This window comes from Stegostoma tigrinum, chromosome 1 (assembly GCF_030684315.1).
Source record: "Stegostoma tigrinum isolate sSteTig4 chromosome 1, sSteTig4.hap1, whole genome shotgun sequence".
Taxonomy (NCBI): domain Eukaryota; kingdom Metazoa; phylum Chordata; class Chondrichthyes; order Orectolobiformes; family Stegostomatidae; genus Stegostoma; species Stegostoma tigrinum.
The window spans coordinates 55,723,521-55,740,840 of NC_081354.1; the positions used below are offsets into that span (position 1 = coordinate 55,723,521).

Consider the following 17,320-nt stretch of genomic DNA (forward strand, 5'->3'; position numbering starts at 1 on the left):
AACCATTTGGTCAACTGAGAAGTGCAGACCTGAATAAAACTGCAAGGAATCTGTGTTGGATTGGCTACCAATGCATTCTTGCTGTCATGGTGATTTACCAATGACAGCATCAGCTGCATGGAGGTTGCCTGCCCCAAAAAGGTGGGTGGCCACTTTACATAATTTGCAGCTCTGTAGAGCTATTTTATGGGGCAATCTGTATTTTGCTGATTGCTGATGGCAGGCATCTCTCTCTCTCTATCTCTCTCTCCCTCTTTCTCCCCTGCTGTTATGCAATAGTAACCTAGTTATTTCAGGACACTGCCTCTGCTACAGATACTCTAATCACTGGGTAGCCCAAGACTAAACAAATACAAGGAAGGACTGATGGCAGCAAACTATCTGAAACAACTCTTACACTGTACCTCACACTGGTAGAAGTGATGAATGCCACAATACACTAAGGAGTGGTCATCTGGGAAAATGCTCTGTGTGGTGGATTCAATGCCCAACAGCAAGAGTGGCACTACTGTCTGAATCCTAACGAGTACAGCTGCTAGACTGGGCCTGTGGCATGTGACGAGGCAAACAGTAAGGGAAAAATGTACTTGCTGTTGTCCTTTTCAATCTACCTATATCAGATGCAGTTGTCTATGACTGTATTGGTAAAAGTGACCACCTCACAGTCCTAGTGGAGACTATGTACTGTCTTCACATTGAGAATACTCTCCACAACCAACATGCTAAATAGGATAGATTTCAAACAGATCTAGCAACTCAATATTTGGCATCCATGAGGTACTGCAGACCATAAGCAGAATTTTATTCAAACATAATCTGTAAACTCATGACCCAGCATACCCACTACTCTACCATTGCCTTCAAGACAGGCGGTCAGCCCTGGTTTGATAAGAAGTGCAGGAGGATATATGCTAAGAGCAGCACTATATGCACCTAAAAATGACTTGTCAATCTGTGAAACTATAATGCAGAACTATTTGTGTCCCAAGCAGTGTGTATGCAACGTACAATAGAGATGCATCATTCAATAAGCAGTGGATCAGATCTAAGCTCTGCAGTCTAGGCACATCTAGTCATGAATGACTGTGGACAATTAAACAACTCACTGGAGAAAGGTGCTACACAAATGTCCATATCCAGAATGATGGATGAACCCAGCATATCAGTGCAAAAGACAGGACTGAAACATTTAGCCAGAAATGGAAGTGGACAATCCATTTGTGCCTCCTCTTAAGGTCCCTGGTATCACAGAACCCAGCTTTCAGCCCATTCAGTTCACACGATATGATATCTCAAAAGGCACTGGATATTGCAAAGACTAGGAGTCCTCACAGCACTCACACCATTAGGGGCAGCAGCTTGCCCCCCAGAACTAACCAAGCTGTCCCTGTACTGTTATGACATTTGTATCTAATTGGCAGTGTGCAAACTGATCCAGCTGTGTTCTGTCCACAAAAAAGAAGCTGGAAAATCCAATTCACCCCATAACCATCAACGCTTCCTCTGATTTTCTTACTGGCTACACAGACCTCCAAGGCAGTGACTTTCCAAACCAGCCACCAATTCCGCAGCTGGTGTGCCAATTCCGATTACTGTGCATGGAACTTGAAGGCAGCTGAGCTTCGAGGCTACGCTGATTATTGTCACATCCGTCTCCTCTGAATCATCAGCAAGGTGATAAAAGATGTCATTGACACAGCTATTCTGTGGCATTCTCTCAACAACAGCCTGCTCACTGTATTTGGGATGTGTCAGGTCCAGTCACCTCCTTTTCTCATTATAGTCTTGGCCCACACATGGACAAAAGAGCTGAACTTGAGGGGAAGTGAGGGCAACTATCCTTGACTTCAAGGCACCATTTCACTGAGTGCAAGACTGGAGTCAATGGAAATTAGAGTAAAACCTCTCTGCTGGTTGGAGTCACACCCAGCAGACCGAAAGATGGTTTTAGCCATTGAATGTCAATTATCTTAGCTTCAGAACATCTCTCGGGAGCTTTTAAGAGCAAGGTAATAGGTCATGAACTTCTTCAGCTTCTTCATTATTTTCTTCCCTCTATCACGAGGTCAGATGTAGGGATGTTCACTGACATCTGCGCAATGTTCAGAAGCATTTATGACTCCTCAAATACTTAAACTATCTTATGTCCAAGTGCAACAAAACCTGGACCGCATTCAAGCTTCAACTGATAAATAACAAGTAACATTTCATATAAAGCAAGTGCCAGACAATAACTATTTCAACAAGAGAAAATCTAACCAGTACCTCTTGATATTCAACAGCATTTCCATCTCTGAGTCCTCTAATATCAATATTCTGAGCATTGACCAGAAAATGAACTGAACCACCGATATGAATATTCTTGCTACAAGCACAGTCAAAGGCTGGGATTTCAAATAGCCGATCACAATCGAGTTACGTAGCCATCTTCTACACTGCATAAAAAATTAAGAACTATTTTCTAATCAGTTGAGAACTTACAATCATTACTTAACAAATTAATATTAAGAGACAAAGTGATTGCATGTATTAAATCAAAAGCCTTACCATCTAAAACTGTTTATCTTCAAAATACGACAGTTATCCGTTTTCTTATAAAGCTTCTCACACTGTTTATCAGTTGAGGAGTTCTTACTGCAGTAATTATTGTAGATAAAATTTCTTGGGTTGTTTGTTCAATTCAACATATAGATGATCTATAAAGTGAAAGTGGCTGATAGAACAAATTACTTTCTCACATTCATGTTCATTCAAAAGGAAAAATGTACAGTCCACATTTGTAGAAATTATTAGCAGTAAATGAAATTGTTTGCAATTTGATTTTTTTCTCCAAATTGACTGATTTATCACTTCTGTAATTCCTGAAAATTTACGAATCTTATGTTTATTTTTGAACACCATTTTAGTGGGATTTGACATGCTTTGGACCTTTCCCTCCAGCATACATTGCAGTGCCAAGGAGTAAAAATGGAACTGGTTAGGTTTGGAACTACAAATACATTGAAAAGACCTAATTCATATGACAAAACCACTTGGTGACTTTTTATGACAGATCAATCCACCCCCCCAGATTTGAGGGCTGGAAAATGAGTTTTCTCATGAAAACTTAAAATTTCTTTTCAAAGAGAACTCCAAGGAATTTTAAAAGTTCACTCAATAATTCAAGTTTTTTTCATAAAACTATACACAATTAAGGCCACTAGCATGGCTGCATTGAAGCTTCGTAGCTAAATATTAACTAGATCTAGTTCCGTCAGCAAGACCAGTCTCTGCTACTGAGTAGGGAACTTGGAAGTTGGATGCTTTGCTTTGACTCTTCTTGATTATCTCAATATTTTTTGATATTGCTTCCAAATGCACAAACCTCAGACATCTATTATAAAATGTATGTACAAATATAGTGATGTAGTTTTAATTATTATTATGTACCCGTTCCATCTTTCATTTGGCAGAGCTTTAATGACATGTCAAATGTAGCCAGTCATCAAAACCTATGTAAGGCTTTCAGTAGATATCCTGACTATTTGCCCGGCCTCAAATACTGATGGAGAAATGCATCAGAAAAATTCAAATTTTTGATAAACAATGCATATCAGAATTTATTTGTTTAAAAATTCAAACCAAAAACTAAAATCTCTATTATTTACCGATTAATTAATGCTTTTGCTTGTTCAACATTATATAATGCCATAGGTAAACTTGAAGTTTCATTTTAAAATATAAGAAAGCTGGAATTGAAGTCAAAGAGGTAAAAATATTACCAAATGATCGTTTTCTATTACCAAAATCTCTGGTACAACACTCCCATAGACATGATGCTTACATCCCACAAGAGAATAACAATGAAAAGCAATAATTATACATACTGTATACAAGTTGGTTTTCATTCTCTATGGCAGATAAATTGTAACAAATCATAAGAGATTGCCTTATACTGAACCATTTAGTCCTGTGGAGTATAGTACAGCATGGTATCACATCATTGCATACATCACTTGACGTTCAGAGATCATTTCCGGCATGGGCCCTGAACTTGTGGCAGAATGTGTGCACTTGTATCTTTTATCTGGATAGTGTTACTGTCTTTTTTTTTCAAAATTATGCTGATGAATCAAATACTAAATGAACACAGATCATGTGCAATTGTCTTCTGTCTTGGCACAGTTTATGCAGCTTGGTATGTTACGTAAAATGGTCAAGTACACCATCTTTATTTGGAAACATTAAAAAAGGATGAATCTCTTCTGCTGAGCAGGGAACTTGGAAAGTGCTGCTTTGCTTTGACTCTTCCTGATTATCTGAATTTTTTTTTCTTTTTTACTGATATTGCTTCAAAATGCACAAACCTCATACATGTCTATTATCAAATGTATGCACAAATATAGTGGTGTAGTTTTAAATATTGTTCTGTACCCTTGCAATCTTTCATTTGGCAGAATTTTAATCAATTGTCAAACCTTGCAACCAGTTATCAAAAACCTGTCTAAAGTTTTCAGTGACTATCATGACTATATACACTAGCTATTTACCCTGGCTTCAATACTGATGGAGAAATGCATCAGAAAAATTCAAATTATTGGTAAACAATGCATTCCAGAATTTGTTTGTTTACAAATTAAAACTAAAGGCCAAAATCTGTGTTATTTACCAATAATTAAAACTTTTGCTTGGTTCAACATTATATAATGCCATAGGTAAACTTGAATTTTTGTTGAGAAAACTGGCTGAAAATAATGGACAGTGTTCCCATTTTTACAATATTGAGGTGGAGGGGGCATGAAAAGTAAATGCAAGATACTAAGCACCAACCCTGACGTCAAGAACCTTAGTACAGTACAGGTGCCATTCTTTTTCTGAAAAGGAAAATCTGAACCTCTTTAGTTTAGACATGTTTATGCATTATGGGCATCTGAAAAGGTGTTGCTCCATGGCTTTATAAATACTGGTCTGTCACCAAGTTTGTTTGAATCTTACTATGGCATTATATCCTTCTACCACTAGGCATATAACTATGTTACTCTGCTTCCCATTTCTTTTCTGTACCTTCTTTGCTTTTCTCTTTGGAGGCAGTGAAAGTCGTCGGAGCACTCCCAGCTTATCCATGCACCTAGACAGCAAATCTTATGTCCAGGCTCCCAGACATTTTCATGTACCAGGTAGGAACTGCATGTGCTTTGCTGGATTTAACACAAACTTTCTTTGCATCTTCCATAATTCTGGCACTATACAAGAGTATGTGTGTTCTGCAAAACCTCACTGTCATTGAAATGCTATATTTGTTTCGATTGTTTCGACTTTGAGAATATAGGGTACATGACTGTCAACAGGTGACATAGGGTAAAAAATACTGGCCATAATATCATATAACTTGTACTAGATTCCCCCTCATTATCCTAATGAAAATGTTAATCTATTTAAATTAAACTATTAAAGAGCACAGTTAAACTATTTGTGAAAAGAATAGAATGTGATGGGTGTGCTCGAAGCACTATTCAGTATTGTTATTGCGGACGTGACATGCTTATTCAAGTTGGTTTTGCCATTGTAATGATGGTGAGACTCTCAGTGTTTGCAGCCATTACTTCTCTGAAACTAACAGCAACTTTTGGAATGACCACAAACACACTTAAATGTGGAAATCCAGAAGCTTTGCAGAACACCTCCGCTCGGTTCGCAATAAACAACTGCACCTCCCAGTCGCAAACCATTTCCACTCCCCTTCCCATTCTTTAGATGACATGTCCATCATGGGCCTCCTGCAGTGCCACAATGATGCCACCTGAAGGTTGCAGTAACAGCAATTCATATTCCGCTTGGGAACCATGCAGCCCAATGGTATCAATGTGGACTTCACCAGCTTCAAAATCTCCCCTTCCCCCACCGCATCCCAAAACCAGCCCAGTTCGTCCCCTCCCCCCACTGCACCACACAACCAACCCAGCTCTTCCCCTCCACCCACTGCATCCCAAAACCAGTCCAACCTGTCTCTGCCTCCCTAACCTGTTCTTCCTCTCACCCATCCCTTCCTCCCACCCCAAGCCGGACCTCCATCTCCTACATACTAACCTCATCCCACTTCTTTGACCTGTCCGTCTTCCCTGGATTGACCTATCCCCTCCCTACCTCCCCACCTATACTCTTCTCTCCACCTATCTTCTTTTCTCTCCATCTTCGGTCCACCTCCCCCTCTCTCCCTGTTTATTCCAGAACCCTCACCCCATCCCCCTCTCTAATGAAGGGTCTAGGCCCGAAACGTCAGCTTTTGTGCTCCTGAGATGCTGCTGGGCCTGCGGTGTTCATCCAGCCCCACATTTTATTATAGTGTAGAGATTTGCCGTGCACACATTGGAACATCTCAGTGAGCCTGATTTGTTTCTGTTTGCACACCGGATTATATTATCCTGGTATATCTAGATGTACCCATATGGATAGTAGAAGGAAGGGACAGTTAAAATGAAGTAAATAACATTAAATAAGAAGCTGATAAGCCCAATAAGATGTAAAGAGAGACAAAATAAAGAAAAGACGTATGAAAGAAACAAAATAAATGAAATAGTAAAGTGAGGTAGAGATAGAGAACTATATGAAGTCACTCCAGGAAAGAGGAAAACAAGGGCATGAAAGAACTAAGGGTGAGAGATAAAGGAAAGAGATGCAAAAACTTTATATACTGCACATTTTCTTTAAGTTTATGTAGTAACTTTTTTATATGTGGGCTTTTAGATTCAATTATTTTGGTAATCTACTGCTTTTTTTGGGTGATTTCTCACTCTCAAATGTATCTGCCTCGTGTAAAGTAAAATGCAGGGGAAACAAGTAGGTTACAGACTACAATGTCTTGCCTTGACAGAAACAGTGTAGATATCAAGGCATAGATGTTATAAATGCCTCTATATTTCCTCATGAGACTTATAAATTCATTTGAACTCTTCATTTTAATATTATTTTATAATCATTCCCAGATTATTAATTGTTCTATTCTTGGCCAAATAATCCACCATTTATACTACCTGTGCAGTCTCAAAGTTTGTGGATATCACTACAATCTACGTCTGCAGCCCCTTAACACTTCTCATGAAGCTAGAGGCACTTGTGTGTTCTGGTCTGCAGACATGACATCAGCTGCGCAAGTGAAGATAAAATAGTTCAAAACCTGTGCAGGCATATGAACTTACATCAGATCTGCTACCATAAAATGGGCCTCAAATATGCTCATGCTGAGCTAACACACACAAAAAATGTGCATTTCACTTATTTTCAAATGAAAAAAATGCTCACCCGATGAAAATATACTCTGCACAAGGACCCATTCAACAATGATTCCCTCTTGCACAGTCACAGTCTAAGTTACAAAGCCATGCTTCCTTGCTCCCTGCCAAATATTCAGAACAATGTGGCATACAAGTTATCGTCTTTGTGACCATAGCCTTCTGTGATTGGTGAAATAGTCCATAATTCTCCTTTATCTCTCCCAATCCTCAGCATTAGCCATTAAATTAACCTACCAATTCCATATAATAGTCTAAAAAATTATCTGGTGCTGATGTTGAACTAACTCGGGCAAGCATATGGAAAATACCTAGCATTGCTGATCTGGAATTGTATTTTGAAACTATTCAATTGGAGGCTTAACAATGTAAGCTACCAAGTGCCTGAGTATGTGCACAACGTGTTAGCATTTTATTTATGGGACATTGCTATATGTGGGGTCTGATTGAGTGAGAAATAAACTGAAAAAATAGTGCAAAATTTAGGGAGATGTGAGGTCACCTAATACAACAAACTTGCTTATTTTGCACCAACTTTATGCTGAGCTGAAATATTGCTCTGGTTTATAAATTTTAGTGTTGCAGTGAGTATAATATCCTCAGTGTGCATGGTTGAAACATTTCCCACTTGGATGTTAAAGATATTCGTGAAATTAGTTAGACAGCCATGAGTGAGTTGCTGGAAGACAGGGGATTGGCTAATATAGTATCATTATTGAAGAAAGGCTGCCAGAAAACTATAGACCAGTGAGCCTTACCTCAGTGATGGGTAAGTTGCAGGAGGGGATTTGAAGAGACACGATTTTTACGTGCATTTGGAAAGGCGAGGATGGATTAGGGATAATCAACATGGCTTTTTGGGTGGGAAATCATATTTCATCAACTGATTGAGTTTTTTGAAGTGACAAAGAATAATGATGAAGGGAGAGCAGTAGAAGTTGTCCATATGGACTTCAGCAAAGTATTTGACAAGGTTTCACATGGTAGATTGGTTGGTAAGTTTAGATCACATGGATCCAGGGGGAGTTAGCCAATTGGATACAAAATTAGCTTGAAAGTAGGAAACAATGTTGTGGTAGAGGATTGATTTTTAGTCTCAAAGTGTGAGGGCAACCGTGCGCTGCAAGGATGGGTGCAGGGTGCACTGCTTTTTGTCATTTATATAAATGATTGAGATGTGAATATGGGAGGCATGGTTAGTAAGTTTGCAGATGACACCAAATTAGGTAGTATGGTGGAAAAAGAAGAAAATTACCTCTGAGTGCAATGGGACCTTATCAGATGGGTCAATGGACTGAGGAGTGGCAGATGGTGTTTAATTTAGATAAATGTGAGATGTTGTATTTTGGTAAGACAAACCAGGAAGGACTGGGGAATGTTGCCAAGCAAAGAGACCTAGGCATACGGGTGCATAGTTCCTTGAAGTTGGGGTTGCAGGTAGACAGTATGGTAAAGAAGGCATTTGGCATGCTTGCCTTCATCAGGCAGAACATTGAGTATAGGAGTTGGGACATCATGTTGCAGCTATACAGGACATTGGCGAGACCACTTTTAGAATATTGTGTTCAATTCTGGTCTCCCTGCTATGGGAAAGCTGTTATTAAACTTGAGAGGGTGCAGAAAAGGTTTACAAGGATGTTTAAGCTATAGGGAGCAGGTGAATAGGCTGGGGCTATTTTCCCTGGAGCATGGGAGGCTGAGGGGTGACCTTCTAGAAGTTTATAAAATTATGAGGGGCATGGATTGGGTGAATAGCCAAGGTCTTTTCCCCAGGGTAGGGGAGTGCAAAACTAGAAGACATAGGATTGAGGTGAGAGGGGAAAGATTTGAAAAGGACCTGAGCGGTAACTTTTTATGTAGAGAGTTGATGCATGTGTGGAACAAGCTGCTGGAGGAAGTGATGGAGGGTGGTACAATTACAACATATAAAGGGATCTGGATGGATGTATGAATAAGAAGGGTTTCGAAGGTTATGGGCAAAATGCTGGCAAATGGAATTAGATCAGATTGGGATGACTGGTCAGCGTGGACAAGTTGTACCAAAGGGTCTATTTCTGTATGACTGTAGCCTGGACAGTCTTAATTCATCTTTTTTTCGAGCGTAGGACTCTTTTGTAAATCCATTTTCTACAAGTGACCTTGTTTTAATAGACGTGTGAGTATCTATGAACTTGAGTAAAGTCAAAGATGAAATGAAGTTCTCCTCCAATTCTTCTGGAGCACACTTCTGTATGACCTTGACTGCCAACACACTAGCTCTACACAATCGCTTCTAACAGCCCTGCCTCTTACTTATTGCATGTAGATTCCCCCTCTTTCTGAGGCTGCTATGTTCTATGCAACAACCAACCTTTGTGGCGAAAATACCACAAGACATGTATGCTGCATGCTTCACTATATTGTGCATGGAGCAATGTTCAAATACATGCGGACGAGCCGTGTTTACAACTTCTACCCTTGAAGAGAAAGATGAGGAGGAGGACGAAGCCTGTTTTGATCCTTTAGATATCAAGTATGGAGGAGGAGCTTGCCAATGGCAGAACAGCAAAGAGGCATGGCTATGTAGCCCAGGCTGCGATTGTGCAAGAGGGGATCATCGCCAAACAAGTTCTTATATAGAATAGACTTTTGTTGTGCCCGCCAATATAACATACTGTCACCTAAAGATCCCTGAAGCAAAAACAGAAACAGAACAGACTCAGCATGTCTGACAACATGTGTGAAGACAAAACAGAGTCAATATTTCAGGCCCAAAGATCCTTCTTCAGAGTTTCAAGATCCCTGAGCATTGTTTCTAAACTTATCCATGACACTTCACAGCCCGCCACAAGGCAGTGAAGGACCATCAATGAATCTGATGTCACGATCGTATGGCTGCTTATCTCTCCATCATCAACTTTGATATCTTAAATGTGAAATGAGATGGTAGTAATACTGTCATAACCTGACCACCTCACATGAATGTAATTGAGTATGAATGAGTCACCCACGCTGAAAAGTTATTCAAGGGATAAAAATGGACAACAGTGATACTTGGAAATGAATATACTGGTCATGCTGGTTCTACATTTCAAGGTATACAAGATGAATTGGAGCAGTATGTTGATTTTTTCTGGGTGCTCCTGTTTCCTCCCACAGTCCAAAAATGTGCACCTTAGGTGAATTGGCCGTGCTAAATTGCCCACAGTGCCCAGGGATGTGCAGATCAGATGGGTAAGCCATGAGAAGTGGAGAGCTATAGGGATGTTGTGGGTTTGCATGATGTGCTCTTCAGAGTGTCAGAGTGGACTCAATGGGCCAAAAGGCCTGCTCCCACACTTTAGGGATTCTGTGATTCTACGTATGTTTCATTCACGAGTTTTACTGGCTTTTGTAACTATTCTGCATAAACCGATCTTCAAAACTAAGAAATATGCAAGATGGAATATGATGACTGATTACACGACCACAGTGTTGCACTTCCTTAAACACTCAGTAAAATATTATGACCAATGGTGATTTTTGGTTGAGGCTAACATATGCTGCAGTTCTCAGCAACACACAGAAAGCCAGTCACATGACCAATGAGGCCAATATGCTGCGCACAGCAGACAACTGATGCTAACTTGCTGACATATGGCCTACTGAACTACAAAGCAGCATCTAACCCAGAGAGCAGCACTGCAGTACAGCTAATCATCCTGCACCCAACACTCATGCTTGCCAGCCACTTGATAATTAGCATCTGGTTTGGAGTCTGCTGATGACAAGCCCTGAAAAGGATATCGAGACGGAAAAATAATGATGCAAGGAACAAAGCGATGCTTGAAATCTTTGATCTGGAGTGTTGTAGTACAATGAAGCAGGATTACGCCATGTAATTCAACAGTCTTTACTGGATGACATACTGCCAAGCACCTTCACGTCCTAATTACTCCTTTGGAACTGTTAACATTACAAACCTACACAGAGGCCGACAATGGGAGATGTACTGTATTCATGAAGTGCTCAATTGTTATCATTACAAAGTGATAAATGTCACCATGGTGTACCTATTACTGCTGTCGGAGAGGTAACTCTTGTGAATGCTTGTGTTACATGAGAAGAGGCGGAGGCAAGCTGTTCACTTCTCTTTCTGTTTGGCTTTGAGGAGCACATTGGCCAGCTTCATTATGAAGGTGCTGCTAGGTCACTTACTTTAGACCATGTCCTCTGCATCTCTGCACTTTCAGCCATGGTCTCTAGCATCTATGGAACAGATGGTGATAGAGCAGCTGGAGAGGTGGAGGAAGATGAGGAGCTCTCAGTACCTTCACCATTATCTGTAACATCCACATTCCCAGCTGGCCTTCAGCTGGGGTTTATGGCGGTAGCTGCTGGTGAGCAGCAGTCATCCATTCCAGTAACCCTGTGCCAACAGCGCCACCATCCTGTGGAGGGCCACAGCTCCTTATTTATTCCATGGTTGTCAGGACTCAGAACTCGTACTCTGAGCAAACAGATCCAGGATATTGAGGGAGAATTGCACCCTTTGCTGGCTGAATGCTGCTCTGAATGTTGCTGACTATGTTTTTCTGTGAGATTGATCAGTTTCTTGTGAACAAAGACATCCTATTGAGCTCACGAGCTCGCTGGCAGTGATGGACCTTGAGAAGCTCTATCAGAGGGCAGTATATCTGCTCCTTATCGGACAAATACTGTGCCACAAAAGGTGATTCCCCAAGACTCCATGTACCTGCCCAGTGGAGCATCAGTCTTCTGAGGAGACTGTGAGCCAATATCTCTGACTCTGGCACCTTCTTCAGCACTCTGGTACTGCACCCTTCATGTTGTCTCACCATCTCTAAATCCCTCTAAGGTGCTTGGAACTAAGTCAGAGGAGAGTGCATGTGTAAAATGTGACACTGCCCTCTCGGATGTCTCTTCTTCCCCCTCCTGATTCCCAAGGGGTCATCTGGTCTGGGCAGATGAGGGAGCAGAGTTAGCATCCACGTGAGACACAAAAGGACAATTCTAGGTTTTCCTTTTGCAGTTAAAACATTTTTCAGTGAATGTTCCAACTTTATTTCTATTCACACTACCTTATGAAGTCATCCCAGTCTTGTTCTCCCTTCCCTGCCATCATTCCATTGTCCTCCCTTTGCAAACTGACAACAAGAGCTCCATCATTATCATTATGTATCAAAGAAATCTGTCCAATGCCATTTATTACCTAATACTGGTGATTAACCATCTCCAACAGGCAGCTGGTTAAGGCCGCTGAAAACCTCCACAGCCATCTGATCCACCAAGTGTATGGACCTCAGCAATGCTGAACCACCCTCTTGTCCAGACGATCTCCACAATTTTGCACTTCTGCTCTGCAACAACAACATTAATAGTTTTCATATATGGTCCATGGAAATGGTTTGCTGTTCAATGTGGCTGATCCTATTCATATCTGTTTTGTGTGTATATGTGTGAGTAGCTGAAACAAACAAACCTGGTCACTGAAAGAGTATTATGTGCAGTGCCTCATACCTTACCAGCATCATGCGGATGTGGGTCTTTCCTTCGACCCTTCTGTCTATGAGCCCAGGCACCTATCTTGCCAGAGCACAGCAGGCCTCTGAATCTTTCTCAGCACTGAATCTGTGACCTTTAGAAAAGTGCTCCCCAGTGCCAACGTGCCTTGCTGGCAGATTTCACGCTAGCATCCATATTATAATCATCTGGGATCGTACCATCAGAATTTTTTTCCCCTTGAAGGAATTGTTGCATCATTCCACACACACATGAATCATTCCACACACACACACACACACACACACACACACACAGATACCCACCAAATGGCCTTGTTTTTTGGACAATGTCCAGAAAACTTTGGCCATAGTATTTGCCCATTTCAGTTTCAGAAATATTTTAAACTGTGATTGTAGTTTGAATGCACTGGATTATAGTTTTGAGTTCAAGTGAATATTCAGGTAATTGTTTAAAATTCTTTCTGAGCAGCCCTAACCACAGCCTTGATTCAAAAGTATTGCAATGTCAGAAAAAGCCAGCCGCAAAGGTAAAAAAACACCATGGTTGGGTTGTGTACAGGCCTCCGATCAATAGTCAGGAGCTGGAGCACAAGACACACCAGCAGATAGAAAAAGTGTGTAAGAAAGGCCAAGTCACAGTGATCATGGGGGATTTCAAATATGCAGGCGGACTGGGAAAATCATGTTGGTAGTGGATTGCAAGAAAAGGCGTTTGTGGAATGTCTACGAGATGGCTTTTTGGAGCTGTTCATGTGGACCCCACGAGGGAATAGGCTGTGCTGGATTTAGCATTGTGCGATGAAGCAGACTTGATAAGGGAGCTTAAGGTAAAGAATCCCTTAGGAGTTGGTGATCATAAAATGACAGAATTTATTCTGTAATTTGAGAGGGAGAAGATAGAATCAAAGGAAATAGCATTACAGCTGAATAAAGATGACTGCAGAGTTATGAGGGAGGAGCTGGGCAGAATTCTTTGGAAGACGAGCCTAGCAAGAAGGACAGTGGAACAGCAATGGTAGACGTTTCTGAGAATAATCCAGGAGACCTAGCAAAAATTCATCCCGAGGGAAAAGAAGCATGGTATAGGGAGGATGAGGCAACCATGACTGACTAAGGAAGTCAGGGATAGCATAAAAGCAAAAGAGAAAGAATACGATGTGGTGAAGCTCAGTGGGAAACCAGAGAACTGGAAGCTTACAAAGACCAACAGAGGGCAATACAAAAAAAATGAGAGAGAAGATCAAATATGAGGGTAAGCTAGCCAGTAATATAAATGAAGACTATAAGAGTTTCTTTAGATACATAAAGGGCAAAAGAGAGGCAAAAGTGGGCATTGGACCACTGGAAAATGACACTGGAGAGACAGTAGTGGGGAACAAGGAAATGGCTGAGGAATTGAATAATTTATTCACGTCAGTCTTCACGGTGGAAAACATGAGTAATATCCCAAAAATTTAAGAGAGTCAGAGGCAGAACTGAGTATGGTGGCCATCACCAAGGAAAAGGTGCTAGTAAAACTGATTGTAAACCTGAAGGTGGATAAATCACATGGACCAGATGGACTACACCCCAGAGATCTAAAGGACATAGCTGAAGAGATAGTGGAGTGTTGGTGGTGATCTTTCAGAAATCGCTAGAGTCAGGGAGGGTCACCGAAGGCTGGAAAATCATTGACGTGACACCCCTGTTTAAAAAGGGAATAAGGCAAAAGATGGAAAATTACAGGCCGATTAGTCTAACCATAGTCATGGTTAGATTTTGGAGTCAAGTGAACAGGATGAGATTTCTGAATATTTGGGAGTGTATAGTAAAACAGAGCAAAGTCAGCATAGTTTCATCAAAGGGAGGTCATGCCTGACAAATCTGCTAGAATGTTTTGAGGAAATAATGACCAGGGTAGACCAAGGAGAGCCAATGGCTGTTATCTGCCTGGACTTCATGAAGGCCTTTGATAAGGTGCCGCACAGGTGTTAGAGGCAAGGTGCTAGCATGTGTAGAAGATTGGCTATCAGGCAGAAAGCAGAGAGTGGGGGTGAAGAGGTCTTTCTCAGGATGACAGCCAGTGATAAGTGGTGTTCTGCAAGGATCAGTGTTGGGGCCACAACTTTCCACTTTATATATTAATGATCTAGATAAAGGAACTGTGGGTATTCTGGCTAAGTTTGCAGACGATACAAAGATAAGTGGAGGCACAGGTAGTAATGAGGAGGTGGAGAAATTGCAGAAGGATTTGGACAGTTAGGAGAGTGGGCAAAGAAGTGGCAGATAGAGTACAACATGGGAAAGTGTGATGTCGGAAAAATAAGTAAGAATTTGTTAAGATTTTCTAAATGGAAAGAAAATTCAGAAGTCTGAAGTGCAAAGAGACTTGTGAGTTATAATTCAGGATTCTTTCAAGGTAAACTTGCAAGTTGTGTCAATAGCCAGGAAGGTAAATGGAGTATTGACATTCATTTTGAGAAGACTTGAATATAAAAGCGCGGATATACTACTGCGGTTTTAAAAGGCTCTGGTCAGGCGACGTTTGGAGTATTGTGTGCAGTTTTGGGTCCCATATCTCAGGAAGAATTTACTGGCCCTGGAGTGGGTTCAGAGGAGGTTCATGAGAATGGTCCCAGGAATGGAAAGCTTAACATGTGAGGAACATTTGAGGACTCTGGGACTATATTCATTGGAGTTCAGAAGGATCTCATTGAAATTGTCAGAATATTGAATGGCCTGAACAAATTGGATGTTGGGAAGATACTTCCATTGGTGGGAGAGTCTAAGACCCGAAGACATAGCCTTAGAGTAAGGGGAAGACCTTTTTAAACAGAGATAAGAAAAACTTCTTTAGCCAGAGAGCGGTGAATCTATGGAAATCACTGCCACAGAAGGCTGTGGAGGCCAGGTCATTGAGTACATTTAAGACTGAGATAGACAGGTTCTTCATTAGCAAGGATTATGGGGAGAAAGCAGGAGAATGGGGTTGAGGAATTTATCAGCCATGATTGAATGGTGGAGCAGGCTCGATAGGCCTAATGGCTTAATTTCTGCACCTATGTCTTATGGTCTCATAAATTGGCAAATTAACTGAATCATCACTTATTCTTCATTGCCAGTGCAAACAGTAGTTTGGAATTGTAGCAATTGGAACCAAGTTGACCTACAAGGTTCTTGATTGGGGTTGTTAACTTGGGCCAATCAGGAAAGCTTGGGCTGACCAATATAACCAGGAGATTAGCATCTCCTCAGCTGAGGATTGACTCTGAGTTGGTTGGTCATAAATTAGTGTACTGTGCACTAGTAAATAAAGGGTGACTTGGTGATGGGATCAGCCTTTGCTGTTTGTTCAAGGATGGATATTAACTTGGAATATGGAGGGTGGTAGGGAGAACTAGTCTGTGTTATAAGACTTTAAAAGAAGAAATTTCCTGACAATTGTGTATTTAACTGTAGTGAGGGATTGTGGAACTTGTTGAGCCAAAGGATCTCTGTCACAAAAAGCTCGTATGCAGGTACAGCAACTGGTTAGGAAGGCAATGGGATGTTAGGCTTTTACTGCATGAGGAATGGAATATAAAAGTAGGAAAGTTTTAGTGCAGCTGCACAGGCCTTGTTGAGACCATGTCAGAAATAACATGCACAGTGTTGGACTTCTTTTAATAAAAATACTAGAAGCAGTTCAGAGAAGGTTCACTTGACTGATTCTTTGAATGAGGGGCTATCTTATGAAGAAAGGTGGATCAGGTACCACTGGAGTTTAGAAGAGTGAGAATTGATTTTATTGTAAAAATAAGATACTAAGAGATAATGCAAGCAAGATATGACTGATGCTGGAGATCTGAAATAATAAGAATGTACCAGAGAAACTCAGCAGGTCTGGTAGTATCTATGGAGAGAGAGAAGTAGAGTAAATCATTGGGGTTTAGAGACTTTTTTTTGGAATGCCATGCTGGGAACACTTGATGATTTGGATACTGGGAGGATATTCTCCCTTTATAGGGAGATTAGAACTAAGGGACAGGGTTTAAGAATAAGAGGTGGTCCCTTTAAGTCAGAGATCAGGAGAATTTTTTTTTCATAGACTTGTTAGAATGTGGAGTTCTGTTCCACAAAAGGAATAGGATTGTGATGTTTAGTTTATTCAGGGTAGAGTTAGATGGATTTTTGATAGACCAGAAAGTCATAACCATGGGTTATGGGGAGCAGACAAGAAGTGAAGATGACCACCCAATCACTTTTGACCTTCTCAAATGGTGTAGCAGATTTAAAGGACCAAATGGCCTACTCCTGATCTCAAATACTATATTTCTATGTAATGACAGGATCCAGTTAGCAATGTCTGTTCCTGACTATTGCCAACTAGATTGAAAGGCTGGCTGGTTAACAGTCTGCTGGGATTCTGGCAACAAGCTACAACAGGGAAGATGGGAAGGCTGGTGGACATTTGTGGAAGGAGGAAGATTGAAAACTGCATTTGGCAATATTGGGGAAAGTCAGCATATGTGAAAGTGTGGCTCACTGGTTAGCATTGCTGCCTCACAGTGCCAGGGATCTGGGTTTGAC

At 41.0% G+C, this 17,320-nt stretch overlaps 1 protein-coding gene across 1 annotated transcript in view; it reads left to right on the forward strand.

The window, feature by feature from the left end:
• ablim2 (actin binding LIM protein family, member 2) overlaps nucleotides 1-17,320 on the forward strand; it is a 333,460-nt gene that overhangs the window by 232,517 nt on the left and 83,623 nt on the right. The window contains exon 14 of the mRNA XM_048533104.2: nucleotides 5,067-5,156. Within this exon, the coding sequence (XP_048389061.1) occupies nucleotides 5,067-5,156 (90 nt within the window). The remainder of the gene's footprint in view (nucleotides 1-5,066; nucleotides 5,157-17,320) is intronic.